At 33.0% G+C, this 19478-nt stretch overlaps 1 protein-coding gene across 1 annotated transcript; it reads right to left on the bottom strand.

Moving 5' to 3' along the window:
* Nucleotides 1-3837: 3837 nt before the first annotated feature.
* Nucleotides 3838-18201, bottom strand: LOC132180992 (probable LRR receptor-like serine/threonine-protein kinase At1g07650). The gene is given in 25 exon segments (XM_059594019.1): nucleotides 3838-4343; nucleotides 4346-4537; nucleotides 5091-5241; nucleotides 6004-6244; nucleotides 6353-6563; nucleotides 7088-7206; nucleotides 8305-8451; nucleotides 9000-9195; nucleotides 9293-9675; nucleotides 10613-10668; nucleotides 10810-10848; nucleotides 10935-11000; nucleotides 11340-11405; nucleotides 11492-11563; nucleotides 12659-12730; nucleotides 12813-12884; nucleotides 12982-13053; nucleotides 13137-13208; nucleotides 14182-14253; nucleotides 14353-14424; nucleotides 14880-14951; nucleotides 15050-15118; nucleotides 15250-15321; nucleotides 17455-17629; nucleotides 18005-18201. Coding segments are annotated over 25 exon segments (3075 nt in total). The 5' UTR covers nucleotides 18111-18201; the 3' UTR covers nucleotides 3838-4133.
* Nucleotides 18202-19478: the final 1277 nt, after the last annotated feature.

The raw sequence follows: 19478 nt of genomic DNA, 5'->3' as shown, positions 1-19478 counted from the left end.
GACATGTCAAAATTTTTCTGACGTGTCAAATTTTGACACATCAGTAAATTTCCTAACGTGTTAATTTTGACACGTCAGTAATTTAAAATTATTAAAAAATAATAATTTTTCTTTTTTAAAATTTTTTCTGGATTTTTTTTTTCAATTAAAAAATTTATTAATTTAAATTGTTTTTCAATTAAAATAATATATATATATTTTTTTAAGTCTGGTACGTTTCTTCCCCAAGCTCTCTACCTGATCTCTTCTTTCCTCCATTTTCACTCTCTTTCTCTCTCTCTCTCTCTCTTATTTCCTTTATTTTCAAAAACCCAAACCCAAAAAATAAAAAAAAAATCAAAAAATAAACCTTATGCTTCTTCGATCTTCTTCTTTACAAATCATAAACAAAGAATCTCTCAAATCAAATTAGAGCTTCTTCAAATAAAAAATCTCTCTTCTTCGATCTTCTCTCTTCTCCTTTTTTTTTTTTTTTCGCTTCTCTCTCGCTTCTTCCTTTGTTTTTTCTTGATCTCGCCGCGGCAAGAGAGAGAGATTGAGAGAGAAGAGGGAGATTCAGAGAGAAAAGGGAGGTTTAGAGAGACTGAGAGAGAAGATGGAGCTTTCGTAGTGATGCGTGCAGAGAGAAGAGGGAGATTGAGATAGGGAAAGAAGATGGAATTAAATAAGAAAAGTAGATCTGGGAGGAAGAATAAATAATTAAAGAGGGAAAGAAGAGGGAAAATTAAAGTTGAATGGCCCACTAATTTTTTTTTCTAATCGACTAGTTTTAGCACGTCAGAAATATTATATATGGTCCATTTCTGACGTGCTGAAACCAGCACGTCAGTTTTTTTTTTTCCTTTTTTTTTTTATCAGGTATATATATATATAAACCTGATAAAAAAAAATTAAGAAATATTGACGTGCTGGTTTTAGCACTTTAGAAGAAATATATATATATAAAATTAAAAAAAAAAATTAAGAAATATTGATGTGCTGATTTTAGCACGTCAGAAATATATAATATAAATATTTAAATATTAATTTATTTAAATAAAATTTTAAAAAATAAAATTGAATTTAGATTTCTTGACGTGTCAAATATTGACACGTCAGGAAATCCTGACGTGTTGAATGTGACACGCCAATAAATATTGACGTGTAGTATTCAACACGTCAAAAAAAAAAAATTTGTTGACGTGCCATTTTCAGCACGTTAATAATTACTGACGTGACAAAAATTAGTTACTGTTTGTCACGTCAGTAACCATCATGTTTTTTGTAGTGTCGATGCTGCTTATAGGCGTGGAATCGCGTAATAGGAGGTTAAGAAATATATGAAAACAAGAGAGGTACATCAATATATTACATAAGATGTATGGAATTCTGAAAGATGACATGAATGTGTAGAATTCCAAGAGATAGAACTAGATGGTCATTCACCAAATGCATGAATGCATTCATAACATTTTTTTTTTCTCTGTTTTTCTATAGCAAATAAGGAAATGATACATGGATTAAAACACTAAAATTGGGTATGCTCCCTAACAACATACCCAAAAATTAAATTACATGCAAGAAATACAAATAAAAAATAAGAAATTGATCACAAAATAAGATGGTCCTCTCAATAAAGACCACTAAAAGTGGTTTAAGAATCAAAACAGAATTAGCGGTAGAGATATTACTGTCTCGAGATCCTTCAACCCTACTTGAATTCCTAAAAGAGACATAGACAAAGACATGACCGATGGATGACGAGAGGCAAAATGGCAGGTGGCTATGGGAGGCTGGAGTGCCAGTGGAAGCAGTGAAGTGGTGCATTGGAGGCTGGGTCCATCGAAGAACATATTTAGCTTTAAAGCAATCCAATTTGAAACCTTGACAAAACTAACTATCGACGCAGGGGGAGGGGCGGGGGGGACGGTGCGGCGAAGATCATGGTTGGGAGGGAGATCGGTGTCATGGTGAAGCCTCGATGCTAAGGTTGCAATTTTGGGCTGGATAAGTCGCACAAAACTATATATGGATAAAGCCTCATGAGAGGCGCAAAAAAAAAAAAAAAAAACCGAGGAGGAGGAGGAGGAGAGGACACTTCTCTTCTCCCAAGCAAGGAACCAGTGACGGCTAGGTTTGTGGAGAAGGAGCAGTGGCTTTTAGAGAGAGAGAGAGAGAGATGATGATGTGCATAAATGGCATTTACTTGAGGGAAAAAAAATAAAGAAGTTTACCGCCATTTCTTTTCCTGCATGGCCACTTCAGTAATTGCAATAAGTGCAATGGTTATGTTATAAAGAATATTAAATGAAGAGGATCCTTTTCCATTTCAAATCCTCTTTCATTTTCTCTATTTAGTGTATTATCATTGTTAAACTTTTTGGACAATACTACTCTTCAAAATACACTAAATAAAATAAATAAAGGGGATTTGAAATGGAGAGTATCATTTTCCCACCATCTATTATATTGATAAGACACTACCAATCTATTATTTATTTATTTATTATTATGAGAAAAGTTCACATACTCTTCTCAAACTACTATCCAATTGACTATGTTCCCCCTAAACTTTAAATTGCGACAATGTACCCCCAAACTACCAAAACATTATCAATGTCCCCCTTATTGACGAAACTACCCTTAGTAAAATTAAAAAAAAAAAAAAATACTAAAATTTCTGGAAAAACCTAAAATAAAAAAAAAAGAAATCTTTATAAATTTCGATTTTTTTTTTCATATAAAAATTGAAAATTTTTCGTTTGTTTTTTTGTTTTTTTTTTTTTAAAAAATGTTTTCTTTTATAAATTTTAAATAAAAATTTCCGTTTTTTTTTTAAAATAAAATATTTTCGTTTAATTTTTTTTTTTTTTTCATTTTGAACATTTTAAAAAAAAATCTAAAAAATAAAAAAAATTAGTTTTTTTTTTAAAATAAAATTTCGGTTTAAAAAAAAACCTTTTAAAATTAAATAATTAAAAAACAATTAAAATTTTCGCTTAATTTTTTTTTTTTTGAAATTTTAGGGGTATTTTTGTCATATTGATAAATATATAGGGGCATTTTGATCTTTTTGCTAGCTTTGGGGGGATATTGACAGTATTTTAGTAGTTTGGGACGTACATTATCGCAATTGAAAGTTTGGAAATGACATTATCAATTAGGTAGTAGTTTGAAGGGGGTATGTAAACTTTACCCTATTATTATTATTATTATTATTATTTTTGAATTGAGTATGTTGGGTATAATGTAATTTATTTGGGAAAAGTCTAAATTCTATTTCAAACTACTACCTAATTGACAATGTCCTTCTTAACTTTTAATTGAAATAACACCTCTTAAACTATTAAAAAGTTGTCAATGTCTCTCCAACAAAGAATCTACCCCCAATACAATATAAAGAAAAAAAAAAAAAAAATCTAAAGCTAAAAGTTAAAAAAAGAAAAAAGAAGGAAAAATACAACTAAAGCTTTACCAACTGCACGATTTCTTCAGTTAAGAGACAATCTCAATGTTTTTCTTTTTCCATAAATGAAAAGAAGCAGACCAGTTTATTAGTAGTGTAAGCCAAAAACAATAATTGTGTTATTGTCTGTTTGTTTAGATTTTTCCCAATTTATTTAAAGGAAAAGGAATAGAACGACTTTACTCTTGAGTACTTGTTTCAGTAGATGTGTCATGAAGTGTGTGCCTTCTTTTTCGGATATGATAGATTTTTTATATGTAAATTTGTAATCTCTAGGATATTTTTGATTCTTAGAGTCTGTTTGTGATTGTGTTTGAGATAATCTGCTAGGAATTTCTTTAAGCAAACCAAATTGCATGAATATGAGAAGTGCTATCATATTGGGATCGGGAAATTAAAAAGCCATCCTAAAACTAAATCCATTTTATAATTAGTATAAACATATAGCCTACCTTCATGTATTCTAATTAGACACCCACTCCTAAGGAGGATGATCATTTACAAATCACTATTTCTTTACAGCTATATAAGTGTCATTATGTTTGAGAAATGCCACGCTTCTCAAAATTTGCTCTTCAAATGTCACAATTCTATGTAATTTATTATTTTGAAAAATGTGTTACAATCTTATTATTTGGGGAGCAAATTTTGGAGAAAGCTTTTGGGAGATGTTGCATTCCTCTTACGTTTACACTAATTGCTCATCGGATTTAACTGAACTAACTCTTAGAAGATGGTCGGTCTGCCCTAATTCGATATATGAACTAGAGGAATCAGAACATGGACCATTAATACTCATGCTTTGGGTTCTGCTGGGATTCTGCCAAAAGTGATTCCTTGTGGTATTATATTTGGAATTATTGGCTGAAAATCCTCGATCAGAAAGTAGGTCTTGAACATTAGGTCTTGAACATTAGTTCGGCCTTCAAGCATGCTCACTACTTGGGACATTTTTGGCCTAAGAGTTGGAGAAGCATTGGTGCACAAGAGTGCCACATTTAGCATCACCATTGCCTCCTCTGATGAATATTCTGAACCCAAGGCTGGATCAACCAACTCCGATAGACCGCCTCTCTCTTGCAGAACATAGGCCTAGAAGAAGTCCAAAATCAAAAAGAGAAAAAGAAAGGTTAACTTGAGAAAACAATAACTAATTCAATATGAGGACATTGTATTATGTTAGGAATCATTTGGAACTTAAGAAAAAAAAAAAAAAAACTAGGATGGGAATTATGGAAACAAATAATAACAATGCAATCAAGAAAGTGCATTCTTGATCAGAAAAATAAAATTCAAAATTGAGTATGCATTAATGTGAAGAGTGAGAGAGAGAGAGAGAATAAACTACATCAATCATAATTTACAAAGAATGTGATTAGTTAGAAATTTGTGAATCATTGACTCAAAGACTTCTAAAGAAACTTGGAGATCATTTGTGATATTGGCAAGTTTATGGGGATATCAACAAATTATTATACGATGAGAGATAAAAATCAAGCAGAGAATGCATATATTTTTAATGTAACTTGAAAATATTTGCATCCACCTGTTGTGGTCTCAATGTTTAGACAGGTAAAGTACTAAAAGGAAATATCACACCTCTAAGGAATGAAAAAGAAACAAATTATGAAGCTATTTTAATTACCCAATCAAGAAGGTAAACAAATTCTTCCTCTGGCTTATAGTTTGTGTTGCTCTTTCCACTGACAATTTCTAATGCAACAACTCCGAAGCTATAAACATCTGCTTTGTCAGTCAAGTAACCACGCATTGCATACTCGGGAGCCATATAACCACTGCATAATCAAACAATACAAAGGTTTTTCATATAGAATGTGACATCCTAGAACGTTAGTTCCATATGAGAAAGATGAATTGCACACATTGAGTGGGTAAATTATTAAGGTGTTCATATGTGCTAAGCTCCATATTGGTTCTTTACTATATGAGACTAGTATTTATAAGTGATTTTACAGAGCTCTAATTGTAACTTAACTAGTGCTTTTGGAGTGATAGAGCAAATATAGCTAGTGCTTTTCATGAATCCTTACAAATGGTATTAAAGCAACCTTAGTTAGTCCTGCATTGGGTGGGTGGATTACCGCATTGAGTGGGTAGATTATAAAGGTGCTTATGAGTGTTAAGTCCCACATTGGTTTTTTCCTAGATAAGATTGGATTTTATAAGGGTTTCTAAGGAGCTTGAATTGCAACTTGATTAGTCCATTTGGAGTGATAACGTAAATGTAGCTAGTGCTTCATTGAGTCGTTACATAGAACCTGTAGTTTCACTATTAAATTGACATGCATAGGTATCAAGTCTGAGGGAAAAGATGTTCAAGGGCCCTGTAATGAGAGATTGGAAGGTAAAAGTTAAACACCAAGAAATTCTCTATAATTTCTTTTTACCAACTAGAGGAAACACAGGTCAATGTCTCCTAAAATGATAGCATGTCTTATAATTGCCATGATAAATGTAGATAAGTAAATAACCCTAGACAAGTTAAGTGCTGGAAAAAGAAGAGTGTTAATATATTATGTTCTTATGGAAGAACTTACATGGTTCCAGCAATCCGGGTGCTGATATGGGTATTGTCATCTTCATTTAGCTTTGCCAAACCAAAATCAGAAATTTTAGCGTTGAAATCTTTGTCAAGCAACACATTGCTTGTCTTTATATCCCTATGCACAATTTTCAACCTTGACTCCTCATGGAGGTAGGCCAAACCTCTAGCTATACCTAGGCAAATTTTCTGCCTGGTAGGCCAGTCCAGTTTCTTTCTGCACATTGTGTCCTTCCCTGTATATGGTTAAAAAAAAAAAGCAAAATCAAAGTTTCAATGCCTTTTAAGACTAATAGTGCATAGCGTATGTGATATACATGTCTTAGATGGTTGAAAGAACTTACCAAAAAGTGCACGAGATAGACAATTATTTTCCATGTGCTCATAAATCAGCAACAACTGGTTCCCTTCAACACAACATCCATAGAGCTTTACAAGATTTGGATGTTTTTGTGCAGATATCATGCCAATTTCATTAAGAAATTCTCGATTTCCTTGCTTAGATTTTGATGACAGTTGCTTCACTGCAATTACAGTACCATCTGATAACAGACCCTATTTCAAAAAGTAGAGTCTCACTATTAGACTCAGCATCAACAAATGAAAATCATGCAAAAGCACATGCAAATTCCATATCACTTGAGTATCATACATCCAAGCCATGCTTCTTTTTCAATGATTTTGCTCTTTTTGAGCCTCTACGCTATCAGCTTTTAATGTCCAGAAATTATAAGAGTGAAAGATCATAATCAATAAATAATTTTGAAAAGCTATTCTAAATTCTTTGGGATATATGGATAACTCTTATAAATAAAACTCATTAAAAATCTTTCCGACAATGAATTTGGGCTGTGATATTTCACATGCTGGGATGAATAAACTATGCGTTATACATTTATAATTACGTTCCCTCAAAATTCATTTTCTACAGGATGTGAAACAGATTCTGGATATCAAGAAGGAAACAACAAGATCAAAATTTTCGCAAGTCAATTGCGAAGATGTTAAAGAGACATGTATCATATTTATCTGCTTATTTGCAATGGACTCAATCTAATACAAGAGAAACAAAAAAATACCTTGTAAACAGAACCGAAACCACCTTCACCAAGTTTGTTAACTGGATCGAAGTTCTTGGTGGCAGCTCTGATCTGTTGTAATGTAAATAATCCTGTTTGCAGATCTATACCTCTAAGCTCTGGCCAGAATGTAGTATTGAATGTCAATAGAGAGAAGATATTGAAAACTGTCTTGTATATTCTTTTGCTAACTATGCATACAAATTATGTTGAATGATGCAGCAAAGAAAAATAAAAATAAAAAAAATTCAAGAGAATATATGGAGTAGGGACACTTTTTAGCAGCTACACAAGTTAAATCTATGCTGATAAGTTTTTTTTTTGGGGAAGTCCACATACTTGATACTCCCCTCAACCTACTACTCAATTGACAATGTTTCCCCCAAACTTTCAATTGGGACAATGCCCCTCCTAAACTATCAAAAAACTGACCATGTCCCTTCATGACGAAAATACTTTTTATAAAGTTAAAATAAAAAATTCAAAAAAAAAAAAAGAAACTAAAACTATATTAATTAAAAAAAAAAAAAAAAAAAAACGGTGGTTGAAAATTTAAATTTTTTTTCATTTTTTCTTAAAGAATTTTTTTCTTTCTCAAATTTATTGGAGTATTTTTATCTTAATGAAAAAAAATTTAAGGTCATTTTTGTATTTTGTTGCCCTTAGGGAGACATTGTCAATTTTTTTGTAGTTTAGGAGGACCATTGTCCCCATTGAAAGTTTGAAGGAGACATTGTCAATTTGGTGGTAGTTTGATGGAGTCATCTTATTTTTCTCAAAAATCATGGTAATGAAAGTTATTACTTATTTTTGATGCAACCTTCATATGATATAAAAGAGAAAGAGAATTTTAATCTTCCAATCCAACTAATTCCAGTCAAAATGTTACATTACGTCATTACAACTTTAAAAGACTGTATGTGGTCCTGAAAATGTGGAGTGTCTTATGCCTCAGCTGGTGGTTCTGGTTTGTAAGATTTGTAGAGACTGTGGATAACACAAGGAGTATTGGAAGTTGTTAAGAATTTTAATATTCAATGGAGCTAAAGTAATTTCCATGTGATGTGACCCTTTTGAAATTGAAAAAGATGGTGGCACAGTGATGTTATGTATTCGAAGGGTACCTAATTATATTGCGGTGTGAGGTATATGATTTTGATTTAATTTCTGCCAACAAACAAGGATCTCAACAAGCATTTGAGAGAAATGTTGCATACCTTTGTCCACAGAGACTTTGCCTCCCAGGAGGCCTTTCCTCTGCATGACAAATAGGGCAAGAAGGATGAGAAATACTGCTGCAGCCACAATCCCAACCACTATTATCACATGCTTGTTTTGGTCATCATCTGAAGGAGGTTTAAAATCTGCAAGAAGAGGAATTATTCCAGTCAACAAAATTAAAGGAACAAGCTGATGCAGTTTGAGGCAAACAGAAATGGCCTAGCGCAATAAGGAAATCCCAACACGTGGGCCTTTAGTTTTTGTTACAAATTAATATTCATTTGATACCAGTTTAATTATTAAACTAACTATTTTTTTTTAAAAAAAATTTGCAGCATTTTTACGTCATATATTTTTTTCTCGTGGCCTTTCTATAACTAGTTCTGGCCATCGTATTTAACATATGTTGCTTTGTAGTGAGGTTGGCAAACAATTCTTTTCTTCTCTGCATACAACACCCATGGAACAACATGCACTGATTTGCTACTCAGTAAGGAGCTGTTAAGAGATAAATGATTAGCTTTACTGTAATTATATAAACTAAAATTCTTTTAGAATCTGGCCAATTGCATTTTTACAAGCTTCAACAAGGTCTCTCTCTCTCTCTCTCTCTCTCTCTCTCTCTCTCTAATTATAAAATAAGACTTAAGTTCTTTAAGTAACAAGGATTTTAGAGCTTAGAATAACTTACTAGGATCTACTGATATAGCTGATATGAGAGGACCATAAACTCCTCTAACTGGGATGCCTGTTGTCCCTTTTCCAGCCCAGTAAAAGTGGATCTTTAATGTGTTATTCGTGACAGCCACAGTAAATGCCTTTAGAAGTGGCTTGCCAGCTCCACCTGCCTCATCTTCTATATTGAAATTTTCTAGCACCAACTTGTCCTTTATTCAAAAATATAGTAAGGATTGTACTCATTTGTATGCAAGGCAGTCAGGTTAAAATTTCATTTTCATTGCATGTGTAAGGAAGTTTGTTTACCTGGATGTAGACATCAAATATACGTTTCCCAAGGCTGCTAAATGATCTGTCATTTGTGAAAATAATCTCTGCGAAGTGGAGCTTAACAGTGTAGTTCCCATTCATGAGACAGAGTCCATAGTATGTCAGAGAGAGTGGAGAAACTCGTGCTCTTGTGTAGAGTTCTGAATCAAACAAAGAGACATTGGAGAGTGCAGAGGTATTGGTTTCAATGTAGATATCTGCATCTATGTCATTGTCCATGAAGTTCCCTGTGCTGCTAAATGCCCAGTTCTGACCCCAGTAAAACATTGAAGCACCTCTTTGTTCTCTGTCGGCTTCATACTTGTTACCATTGACATTTGCTTCCTTACCACCACAATTAATGTACAAGGAGTAGCGACCTGTTTAAGTTTTGATAACCCAGGAAAAAATTTAGAAATAGTATATTCTCAAACATTCTACAAATAAATATCGGAAGAAACACTCGCCTTAGTACTTTATATTCATTGTACATCAATAGCTCTCTAATAAGGTGGAATTAAATGAGTGTTGCTAAATTTGTTGTTAGAATTGAGTCCCACCTTATACCCAATGTCTCACCTTTTGTTTTCCTTTTCCTTTCCTGGGGAAAAAACCTGATCTTTACTTGTATTTTTAATAATATAACAAAAAGTTAAGAGAAAGTTACATAGCTTGAATTCATATCAATGATTGATCCAAAAAATTTCCTCTACTTTCATACAAGGAAAACCAGATCCAACTCATATCATCCATACAGAATCTGACAAATGAAATCTGTATCTTTTATATAACTACAAGTTGTAACGAGAATATAAGATGAAAATATACATTTCTTCCTTAATGTGCATTGCACCTCTATATGGCTCTCCATCTTTCTTGAAATACTCCCTTGTGGAATATTCAATTTGTTCGATTGTTAAACCTCATTTACAAAGTTTCTTGCTGTTAGTATAGAATGTCTAAGAAGAAGAAACAATCTGGCATACACTTTGTCATTTGCTGCATTACCATATAATTTAGCCACTAATCATGGTGACTATTGTTATCAAGCATGGATTCCAGAGTCATGTACATTATTCTTTCTAATAATTGTCTTTCTGATTGCCTCACAAACCACTTCCAGGCAACAGGCCTTTTCCCAATTACCATCATAACGATAGACAACTTAAAATACTCTTCTTTTACTTGTGCCCGGCGGGTGGGGGTTTGTTGAGGGTTTAACTAAGTTCATATATTCAGTCGAGAACACAGAAAAGCAAATGTTTATACAAACAACAGCTGAAAATAAAAGAATTTGGGCCCAATTGATAAACTTACGTTGATTATTTGCAGGACACGGGAAATTTCTTTTTAGGCATGGATGAATTCTACTTCTGCAACAGATGGCAGAGATGTTTGAGCTTATATCTTGATGGCAAACAAGTCAAAGGCTGAAGCTATTATTCATAAAGCACAAGAATTGACAAACTCTTATGGTTCATAAGAGAATATGTTATACAGGAACAAAATCTTACAATTTATCTGCTGATGAGGAGTAGCTCTCCACCATGTTTCTGCAAGAATGCATCAAATGGCCGTTGCTGTCATTCTAGTTAATGCTGATGGTTAAATAGAAAAATATAACTTAAACAAGACTCACACACTCCCACGGGGACATTCTACTGGACTTGAGCTTTCCCAAGTGAAGTTATTGTAGGAAACATCCCTGCATCCCAGAAGTCGATGAATAAAATGAGAACCCAATTTTTTTAAAAAAATCATAAACTAAAATAGCTGCCACAAACTTTTTGTTTTCTTCATATATTAAAACTTCATGTTGGAATCAGAGATTAAAGTTCATAAGAAATATTTTACTATCCGACCTAGAAGGTGCACCATATTTTTCACATCCTAAATATTACAAGGTACTCCAAATGCATCAGATCAAAGTGGAACTAGACAGTAATAAAAATGGTATTATCTTTATTTCTATTGAAGGCATCCATGTAATAAATCTTAAAGGGGGAGATGGATGTGTGAAAATAACTGTCAAGGAATTACGTACGCATTCTTGTTTCTTCCCAGGAGCCATCCGGGTATATTTCCAGTGAGCTTGTTCCCTGTCAAATACCTAGGGCAAAGCAACATTCATATCTTCAATGATAGTGCTGACGAGGTTGTTAAAAAGATATAAGCATATTTGAGACATTTGCTTACATGAAATCTACTTTTGCAAGTTGGACGAAGGATGTTGGAATTTCACCAGTCAAGTCATTAAAACTGAGGTCACTACATTATTAAAGCGAAGTAGATATTAGTTTCTAAAAGAAAAAAGGAATATCCAATGTTTATATTGACGTCTGAAGAGGTCTAGAAGAATCAAGAATGAAGCGTGGAATGCTAACCACAATAATCATGCAATTGCACTAACTTAGCCACTGGAAATGAAAATCTTAGGACCTTCTGCCCAAATGTTTCAAAAGTATCAGCTTAGAAGTCAAAGATTCATCCATCCCAAAAGAGCAACGCATTTTCAATTAAAAAAAATCATTAAAACTCTTGTTTGGTGTTGGCCAGAAAAATTCGTTGCATTTTTCCTCCTCCACTTCATCAGAACAGCAATATTTATAATATGCTAGAAAAATGAGAAATTATTTGAGAGACACAACCAGAGTATCATTGAGCTCATGAAATCCCTACCAGAAGAATTTTCAATTAAAAAATTTGTTGAGTACTACAAGAGGAAAACATTTTCAATTAAAAGGAATCACTAAAACCCTTGTTTGGTGTTGGCCAGAAACAGTCCTTGCATTTTTCCTTCTCCTCTTCATCAGGACAGCAAGATTTATAATATGCTTGAAATATGAAAAATTATTTAAGAGACAAACGAACTATATTGAGATTCTGAAATCCCTACCAAAATAACTTCAGATTTATATCCTACGATGAAATATGCCATTATTTTCACAAGAGAATACAGGCAGTGTTTGCTAGTCATCACAAGTCACTTACATATATATAAAACTTTTCCAAAAATATTTATTCAAATCTCTCCTATGTCCTTGGAATTTGAACCTAGTTTCTTCTTGCTGCAATAAACACAAAATCAGAAGAAAAAAAAACCTCCTACCTGTCTATCATTCTAATTGATCTTTTTAAAAAATCTGTATAGTATGAGATGAACAGGCTGTTATAAACTTAATGCCTATATATCTCGTGTTGCAAGGATCCAGGTAATGACGATGAATAAAAACCATTTCCGAAATTGCATTTTTCTGAACTAGAATAAAGTATTAATTCCACATGGGATTAACAGGTCAGGGTTTTCAAAGAGAAACATGGAGTATTTAGCAGCTCATCATAGCCAATTGTTAAACAACTTACAGGTTTTTAAGATTTTTCATATCTCCAACATATTCTGGGATCTCTCCATAAATTAGGCACTTCCTCAGCATCCTGCATTGCAATATTGAGGTTACTAAAAGTACCTCGATTCATGAATATCAGAAGAAGAAAACAAAGTAGGAATTCAACTCACAGTGTCCTCAGGGATTCCATATTACTCAATGATGGGAAAGGAGACCCTCTACCTTTTAAGTAATTTATCCTCCTAAAACGCATAGAAGAACATAAACTATCATTTTGTGTACTCTTTTCTTTTTTTCATTGAATAAGGAATTAAATGATAAAGTAGTAAAATTGCCTACAAATCAAGTAAGCTTGTTAAGGCAGAAATGCCAGAAGGGATTGGCCCCTCGAAAGAGCAACCCTCCAGATGCCTGTGACAGAGTAAAATTTTCTATGATTATTAATAAGAGCATATACGGTTAATGCAGTAACAAGGCTATATGGGAAAGCTTACAATTTTTCAATCTGCGTCCAATTACTGATGAAATCAGGTATCTTTCCAGAGAAATTATTGCCACTTACCCTCCTACACGTAGTTAAAAAAATTAAGAGGTACTCTGGGAATCATCATTGTTCCAAAAACATACAAAATATTAAACTTTCAAAAGAACAAATTTAGAAGTAATTAATTTAAAACTTCCAAAGATGGTATATTATGGAATAATCATACAGTATCAAACAGAAAATAAATTAACCCAAAAAACCAATAATTATAATTTGTTATATGTAACTCTTTGGAATCATGAACTTCTCATGCAACATTAAAGAAAATCAGTGTCATGATTTGGGAATGCACTAAGCACATCCATCTGATATTCCAAAAGGATTACTTTCAGTAGAGACTCCTTGTAATAGCCAAATTCAACCTAGCACACACCGAATATAGATCTCGTCACGTGCTCATGCAATGTCTTCACAATCCAATGTGTTTATATATATGACTCAGCTGTCTAATCCTTACTAAGTTTTATAACACTGGGTGAAAAGAGATATCTGAATCTAATGACGTAAGAGCATTCACATTGAACCCTTTACTTTTGGTTTTTCTCTAAAATTTGAACAAAACTCACAAAAACTGTCATTTAACAAACTATTCACTCAATGTTAAATTTAACATTTGTCAGATTTTCTCTTCAAATGTCTTGAGGAAAAAGTGAAAGTTATTTAACTTTTTAATGATATGTTTTCTTCTTTCTCCAAAAGTTAAAGGCAAAATGTAAAGAGGCAAAAAAATAATGATATTTAATCTTTTAAAGAGGAAAATTTTGTAACTTGACAGTTGGTTTCACCAATAAAAAATAATATTTAGTTAAACTAGAGAAATATTTAGAGAATTTGACGTTTAGTAGTTTTGAAAAGTGGCTAGTTAAATCAACAAAAGTAGATTTCTAGAGTTAAATTTAGAGAAATTTTAAATAGCTCAATGTGAATGCTCTAAAGATTTCTACAGTTTGGTCAGCTAAGCCACCAGTTCAACAATAATGAAGATGCTTACTCACATATCAATCAAGTTGGTTAACTTGGCAAGTGCAATTGGCAATTCTCCTGTGAAAGCATTTGAGGATAGAACACTGAAAGAAGAATTAATAGTGTCAAAAATACTATAACATGGGTTTTAATATTGGTCCATTGCGATAATTAATTAAGTGAAGAAGGTGAGAAAGATTTACAGTTTTTTTAATTTGGTCAACTTTCCAATTTCTGGTGGAATAGGACCTGAAAATCCGTTTCCTTCGATGCTCCTGTAAAATGTAGAAATTACTATTGCTTTAGATAAAGCACCTGAAAATGGTTTAAAGCCATTTATAGAGTTGGCAATGTTTAACCTAGCCATGCCAAACCTCCAATCTGCACGAAATAAACAGAGTGGGGGTGACCAGTCCATGGATAAGATTCACCATATACTCAATTCAATTATACATGAATATCCTTTTGCTTTGGATTCAACACCAAAGAATCCAGATATAATATGTTACAAAATTATATCAATTAGAAATAGGCTGGTGGATTGTTTCAAATTAGCCTCAATAAAGGGGCCAGACAGGCCTCTATTTCAATTGACATGATTATAAATGGGTTTGCCTTTTCTTAATGAAATGATGTAAATCAAACCCGAACCACCAACATCAACTTCTCATGGTTGGAAAATATATAGAATAGGAATACGAAAAACAATTAAAGATTGATTCCAACATACATGTTTTTGAGGGTGGTGATGTTGGTGAGAACTTTAGGGAAGGGTCCTGACAAGCTATTCCCCATAAAAGAGCTGCATATTCAATTAACGAAAACATAAAACTTCAAGCTGATTTGCAAATAAAAGAAACATTGACTGGTAATGGGTGAAAACTAGAGGAGGGTGCATACAGATCGACCAAGTGCAAGGTAGCCCATTGTGGAGGTATAGAACCAGTAAGGTAGTTCCGACTGATATCCCTATATAAAAGAAAGTGCTTGAAAGATTAGCCAGTTCATTATCCCCTTTAAATATGGTAGAAGGCATAGAAGCATTAATTTGAAATGATTATTGAGTTCACATTAGAGAAGAATACTGATTTGTTGCTTACAATTGCTTGAGGTAGTGAAGCTTGGAAAACTCTGGTGGGACAGTACCTGATAGATTTTGACCCTTCAAAGCTCTGCATATCTCTAAAGTAAATTAGATGAACATGGCATACATACATAAAGAACTATTTGAAATTAGAATCCATAGAGTACAGCTGGATCACCATTAAAAATCTCTTTGAGTTATAGGTTGAAATTTTGTTCTGACTTCCACGAGAGCAGGAAAAACTGAAGAATATTTGTTAAATTACCACTTATCCCAATAGTTTAAGCTGATAGGAAATAATAAATTTAATAATTTAATTAATATTTTAACAATCCCCTTCACGTGTGGACTCAAATTGTCCCTCTTAATAAGTGAGACCCAACACATGAATGAGATGTGAATTGATAGAAACAAGGTCCGAACTCATGATCTTTGCACCCCACCCCTTCTCCCTTCCTTTTTGATAGTTTATTGCTCGATTAGGCTGCATTGAGCAATCATTTGGTTTGTTGCTCAAGGAGAGTACTAGAACAAGTTGTCATTGTCGTTGGTTGACCGTTGTTGGTTGTATTGATGATCAATCCAACATTGTTGTAGGCGGTGGTGGTTAAGCGTTGTTCGTTGTATTGATCATCAATCAAATGTTGTTATTAGTATCAGAGCCAGAAGTCATGAGTTCGAATCCTGAGTACACAATTCATCCTATTTCAATTAAATATTCCCTAATTTGTTGAAGGCGAGTTTGAACTCGCACGTGACAGAGAGTGTTAGAATATTAATTAAATGATTAAATTCACCAATTCTTATTAGCTTAAGGTTTTGGGACAAGTGGTGATTTAACATATTTATTGTATATGTTTCAATATTTTTTTAGAATCATATCATGTATTTTTTTTTTTTTGATAAGTAATAACCAGATTGATATCATGTATCATGTATTGATACATGATACATGATACATGATACATGATATCTATTTCATGTATAAGTAATGACCAGATTAATCAATACCTATTTCATATCATGTATTGATTACCATAAAAGGTTTTTTTTTTTTTTTTTTTTGAAATGAGGTAAAACCATTACTAAGTTAAAGGAATGCCAAAGAAGAACATAAGAATGTGCTAACCCATAGTTTCAGTGTTAACCACAACAACTTAATATCATAATGCTTTTCATATCAGAGCAGATGACTATTAAGCCCATTGATCCAAACAGAAATAAAAGGTACAGGACAAATTAAACAAAGCCTAGCTATAACCTATCATCATGGCAGCAAAAGCAGGTTATCCCAACTCTCACGACATATAAACCCAAAATACACAAAGCAAAAGAATTTTCAGAATTTTCAGGTTATCCCAACTTGAAATTTTCAGAGGACCAAGGATTTTCAGAACATCACTTGACATAACAGGACTTCTAAACATACCAAAAAGAACCTCCAGATCAAGCTCTTGTGCTATATCCCATATTGCAGCACAAATCCATTCATTAACACATAAAAGTTATGGTATTGAACACAACTTAATTAACAATGATTTTGTAGCCTAATGATGCTTGCTTTCTTTTTCAAGAAAGAAATTTAGTTTCAACCATCATGGGATGTCGTACATATGGGCTTACGATACTTCTCTCACTTGTAGCAGAAAACACACAAGACGTACGCACAATAGTAACTAATAAACTATTGCATAATAGTTATTTGCATTTGTGGGCTCTATTGTATACTTTCTGTGTACATGGGTTGCGCTCCTTTTGGGCTTTTATAGAAATTGATATTACCTATAAAAAAAATAATAATAATAAAAAAAATTAAAAAAAAAAAAAAAAAATTGACTTTGAACAGTTCAGCAGATGAGTTTGTAACGTAAGGCCCATTACACAGCACATAAAAGTTCACCAAAAAGTTTATTTTGCTTTTCAACATTTATATCAAATATGCTTAATTATATACAAATTTAAAGATTATAGGTAGAGATGTTCCCTGTGCACACCGTGCATATTGGTTTTGTTAATGTTTGTACAGCAAGTCTATTTATTCATCTTTCATAAATCTATTATATGTATCTTCTCCTTAGTTTTTTCAAAAGAAATGGTAGAAATGTAATTGACCCAAGAATCCATCCCTAATTAAAATTATCCATAACAAAAGAGGGCCCAAAACATTAAACAAAAACATTACCACAGAGAGAGAGAGAGAGAGAGAGAGAGAGAGAAGTACATGCTTACGACATGACAAGAGGAATTGTGTTTGAAGGTGCAGTCACATGTGACAGTGCTCTCAAACCCATTCCTTCCATCCACTACCTTCCAATTCCCTTCTCCGCTGCAGGGGTCTATCTCAAAATCCCAATCTTTCTTCCCCAGTTTCTGCCCAATCCCTCTCAGTGCGTCCACTGTGCCATACAAACAAACCCAATACAAGAATCAGATCCCCTGTTTAGCTGCTGAGAAAATATAGGGAAAAAGAAAACAACCAAATTTTGAATATTGGGCCCAACAAACAATCATTTCCATTTCTGTCTTCATCACAAACACTATGTAGGCAATTAACAAAAGAAGCAATATTTTGAGACCAAACAAATCATGAGTGCATTAAAGACTGGTGTATTTTTGAGAGCTCAAAATCTGGCTAAGTTTCAATCATAGGCGTTGTTTGGGACCCGGAGTTCATTGAGGCCAATGCAATGAATCGCAAAATCTTGCTTTTCCTTCATTGTGTTTTCTAAGAGACCAAATGGAGGTGTGAAGAAGTTAGCGAATAATGATACCTTCAGCACTGTGAAGCTTAGCAGTGGCCGCCAATCCAAAAGTTGCAGAGCAAAACAATGTAGTGGAGAAGATGACATGTGCAAGAAGCAGATTCGGAGCTGCCATTTAGTTTTAGAAGTGTGCTCAAAGCTCAGCTTATCGATCTTAGTAGGAAGCCATGTGAGAGAGCAGCAAGTTTGGACGATGGAGATAGAGATTGGACAACGTGTGTTTATTGCCATCATTCAGTGTCAGACTCGGACCACATTTGTCGTTTTCAAAGAGACGCGTGTTGAAAAAGTGGACTGCTTGCTATGATTTCTCAAATTCTTGTGTCGTTTTCACTTTTCAGTGTGAACGAAGGAGTTTAAATATAGTGAGTCAAAGCCTCCTCACCATTCCTGTAATTCTCTTGGTTATATGCATAGCTGAGAAGAAATGGCGGAGCCCACTGGGCAGTGGGTCTTTAATGAGAGACAAAAGAATTCACATTATTCAAGTTTATAACGCGTTTGAAAGCAGTCCGAGGATTTTAAAATTTGTTTGAGATTGTGTTTGATAAATAGAATTTTTAAATAAAAAAAAATTTTAGTTTTATTTTTAAGTTTTTGTTAAAAATGTGTTTTAGTTATTTTTAAGTTTTTTAGACCCTTAATGACTTATTTGAGATTGCATTTGAAGAACTTAAAAGTGTTTATAACACTTAAAAAGCCTATTTGAAAAAAAAAAAAAAAAAGTACTTATTTGGTAAAAAAAATTAAAAGTATTTTTAAGGGTCTATAAAGCTTAAAAATGACAAAAAAAAATACTTTTAACAAAAATTTAAAAATGAAGCTTTTGCTCAAAAGCTCTTTATGACTTAAAAGCTCTATTTTTCAAACTCAATACCAAACAAGCTCTAAAAGTGTTTTCAATTTTTTTACTAAACATATATATATATATATTTCAAATAGACTTTTTGAGTGTTAAATCTACATTTAAACTTCTCAAATGCACTTACAAACATGCCCTTAATTGAGAGTCAACTACGTCAATTGGTCAACAAGTGCCAGCTATTAGCTAGCTCTTCTTGTCTTGTCCTTTAATTTCATTATATATATATATATATTGTTTGGAATTTGCATGGGGTGAGTGATATTTAATATTTATACGACTTTTATAAATTATCAACAAAGGATGGACATAAAAATTATAGAAAGAGAAAAAAGAAAATATAAAAGGCAACTTGAAAAAAGATAAATAAAAAAAATAATAAGGAAAGGAAAGGAAAGACAAAGAGCGTGGGGTACGTAGTAGAGGTCTGGTGCTCACAAAACGCGTCTACCTCTGTTGATCGATTGGCATTGCTTTAAAGATGGCAACCAAGTCCATGAAATTCATTGATTGCTACACAAAATCCACATTTTTAGATTCTCTTGTCTAGTGCTGCTAAAAGGTAATTGTTTATAAATACTTTTCACATTATTATACTAATTAAATAATTTAATTGGATTA

This window comes from Corylus avellana, chromosome ca5 (assembly GCF_901000735.1).
Source record: "Corylus avellana chromosome ca5, CavTom2PMs-1.0".
Taxonomy (NCBI): domain Eukaryota; kingdom Viridiplantae; phylum Streptophyta; class Magnoliopsida; order Fagales; family Betulaceae; genus Corylus; species Corylus avellana.
Note: the sequence above shows the minus strand (reverse complement) of the source record. Positions and strands in the feature narration are given on the sequence as shown.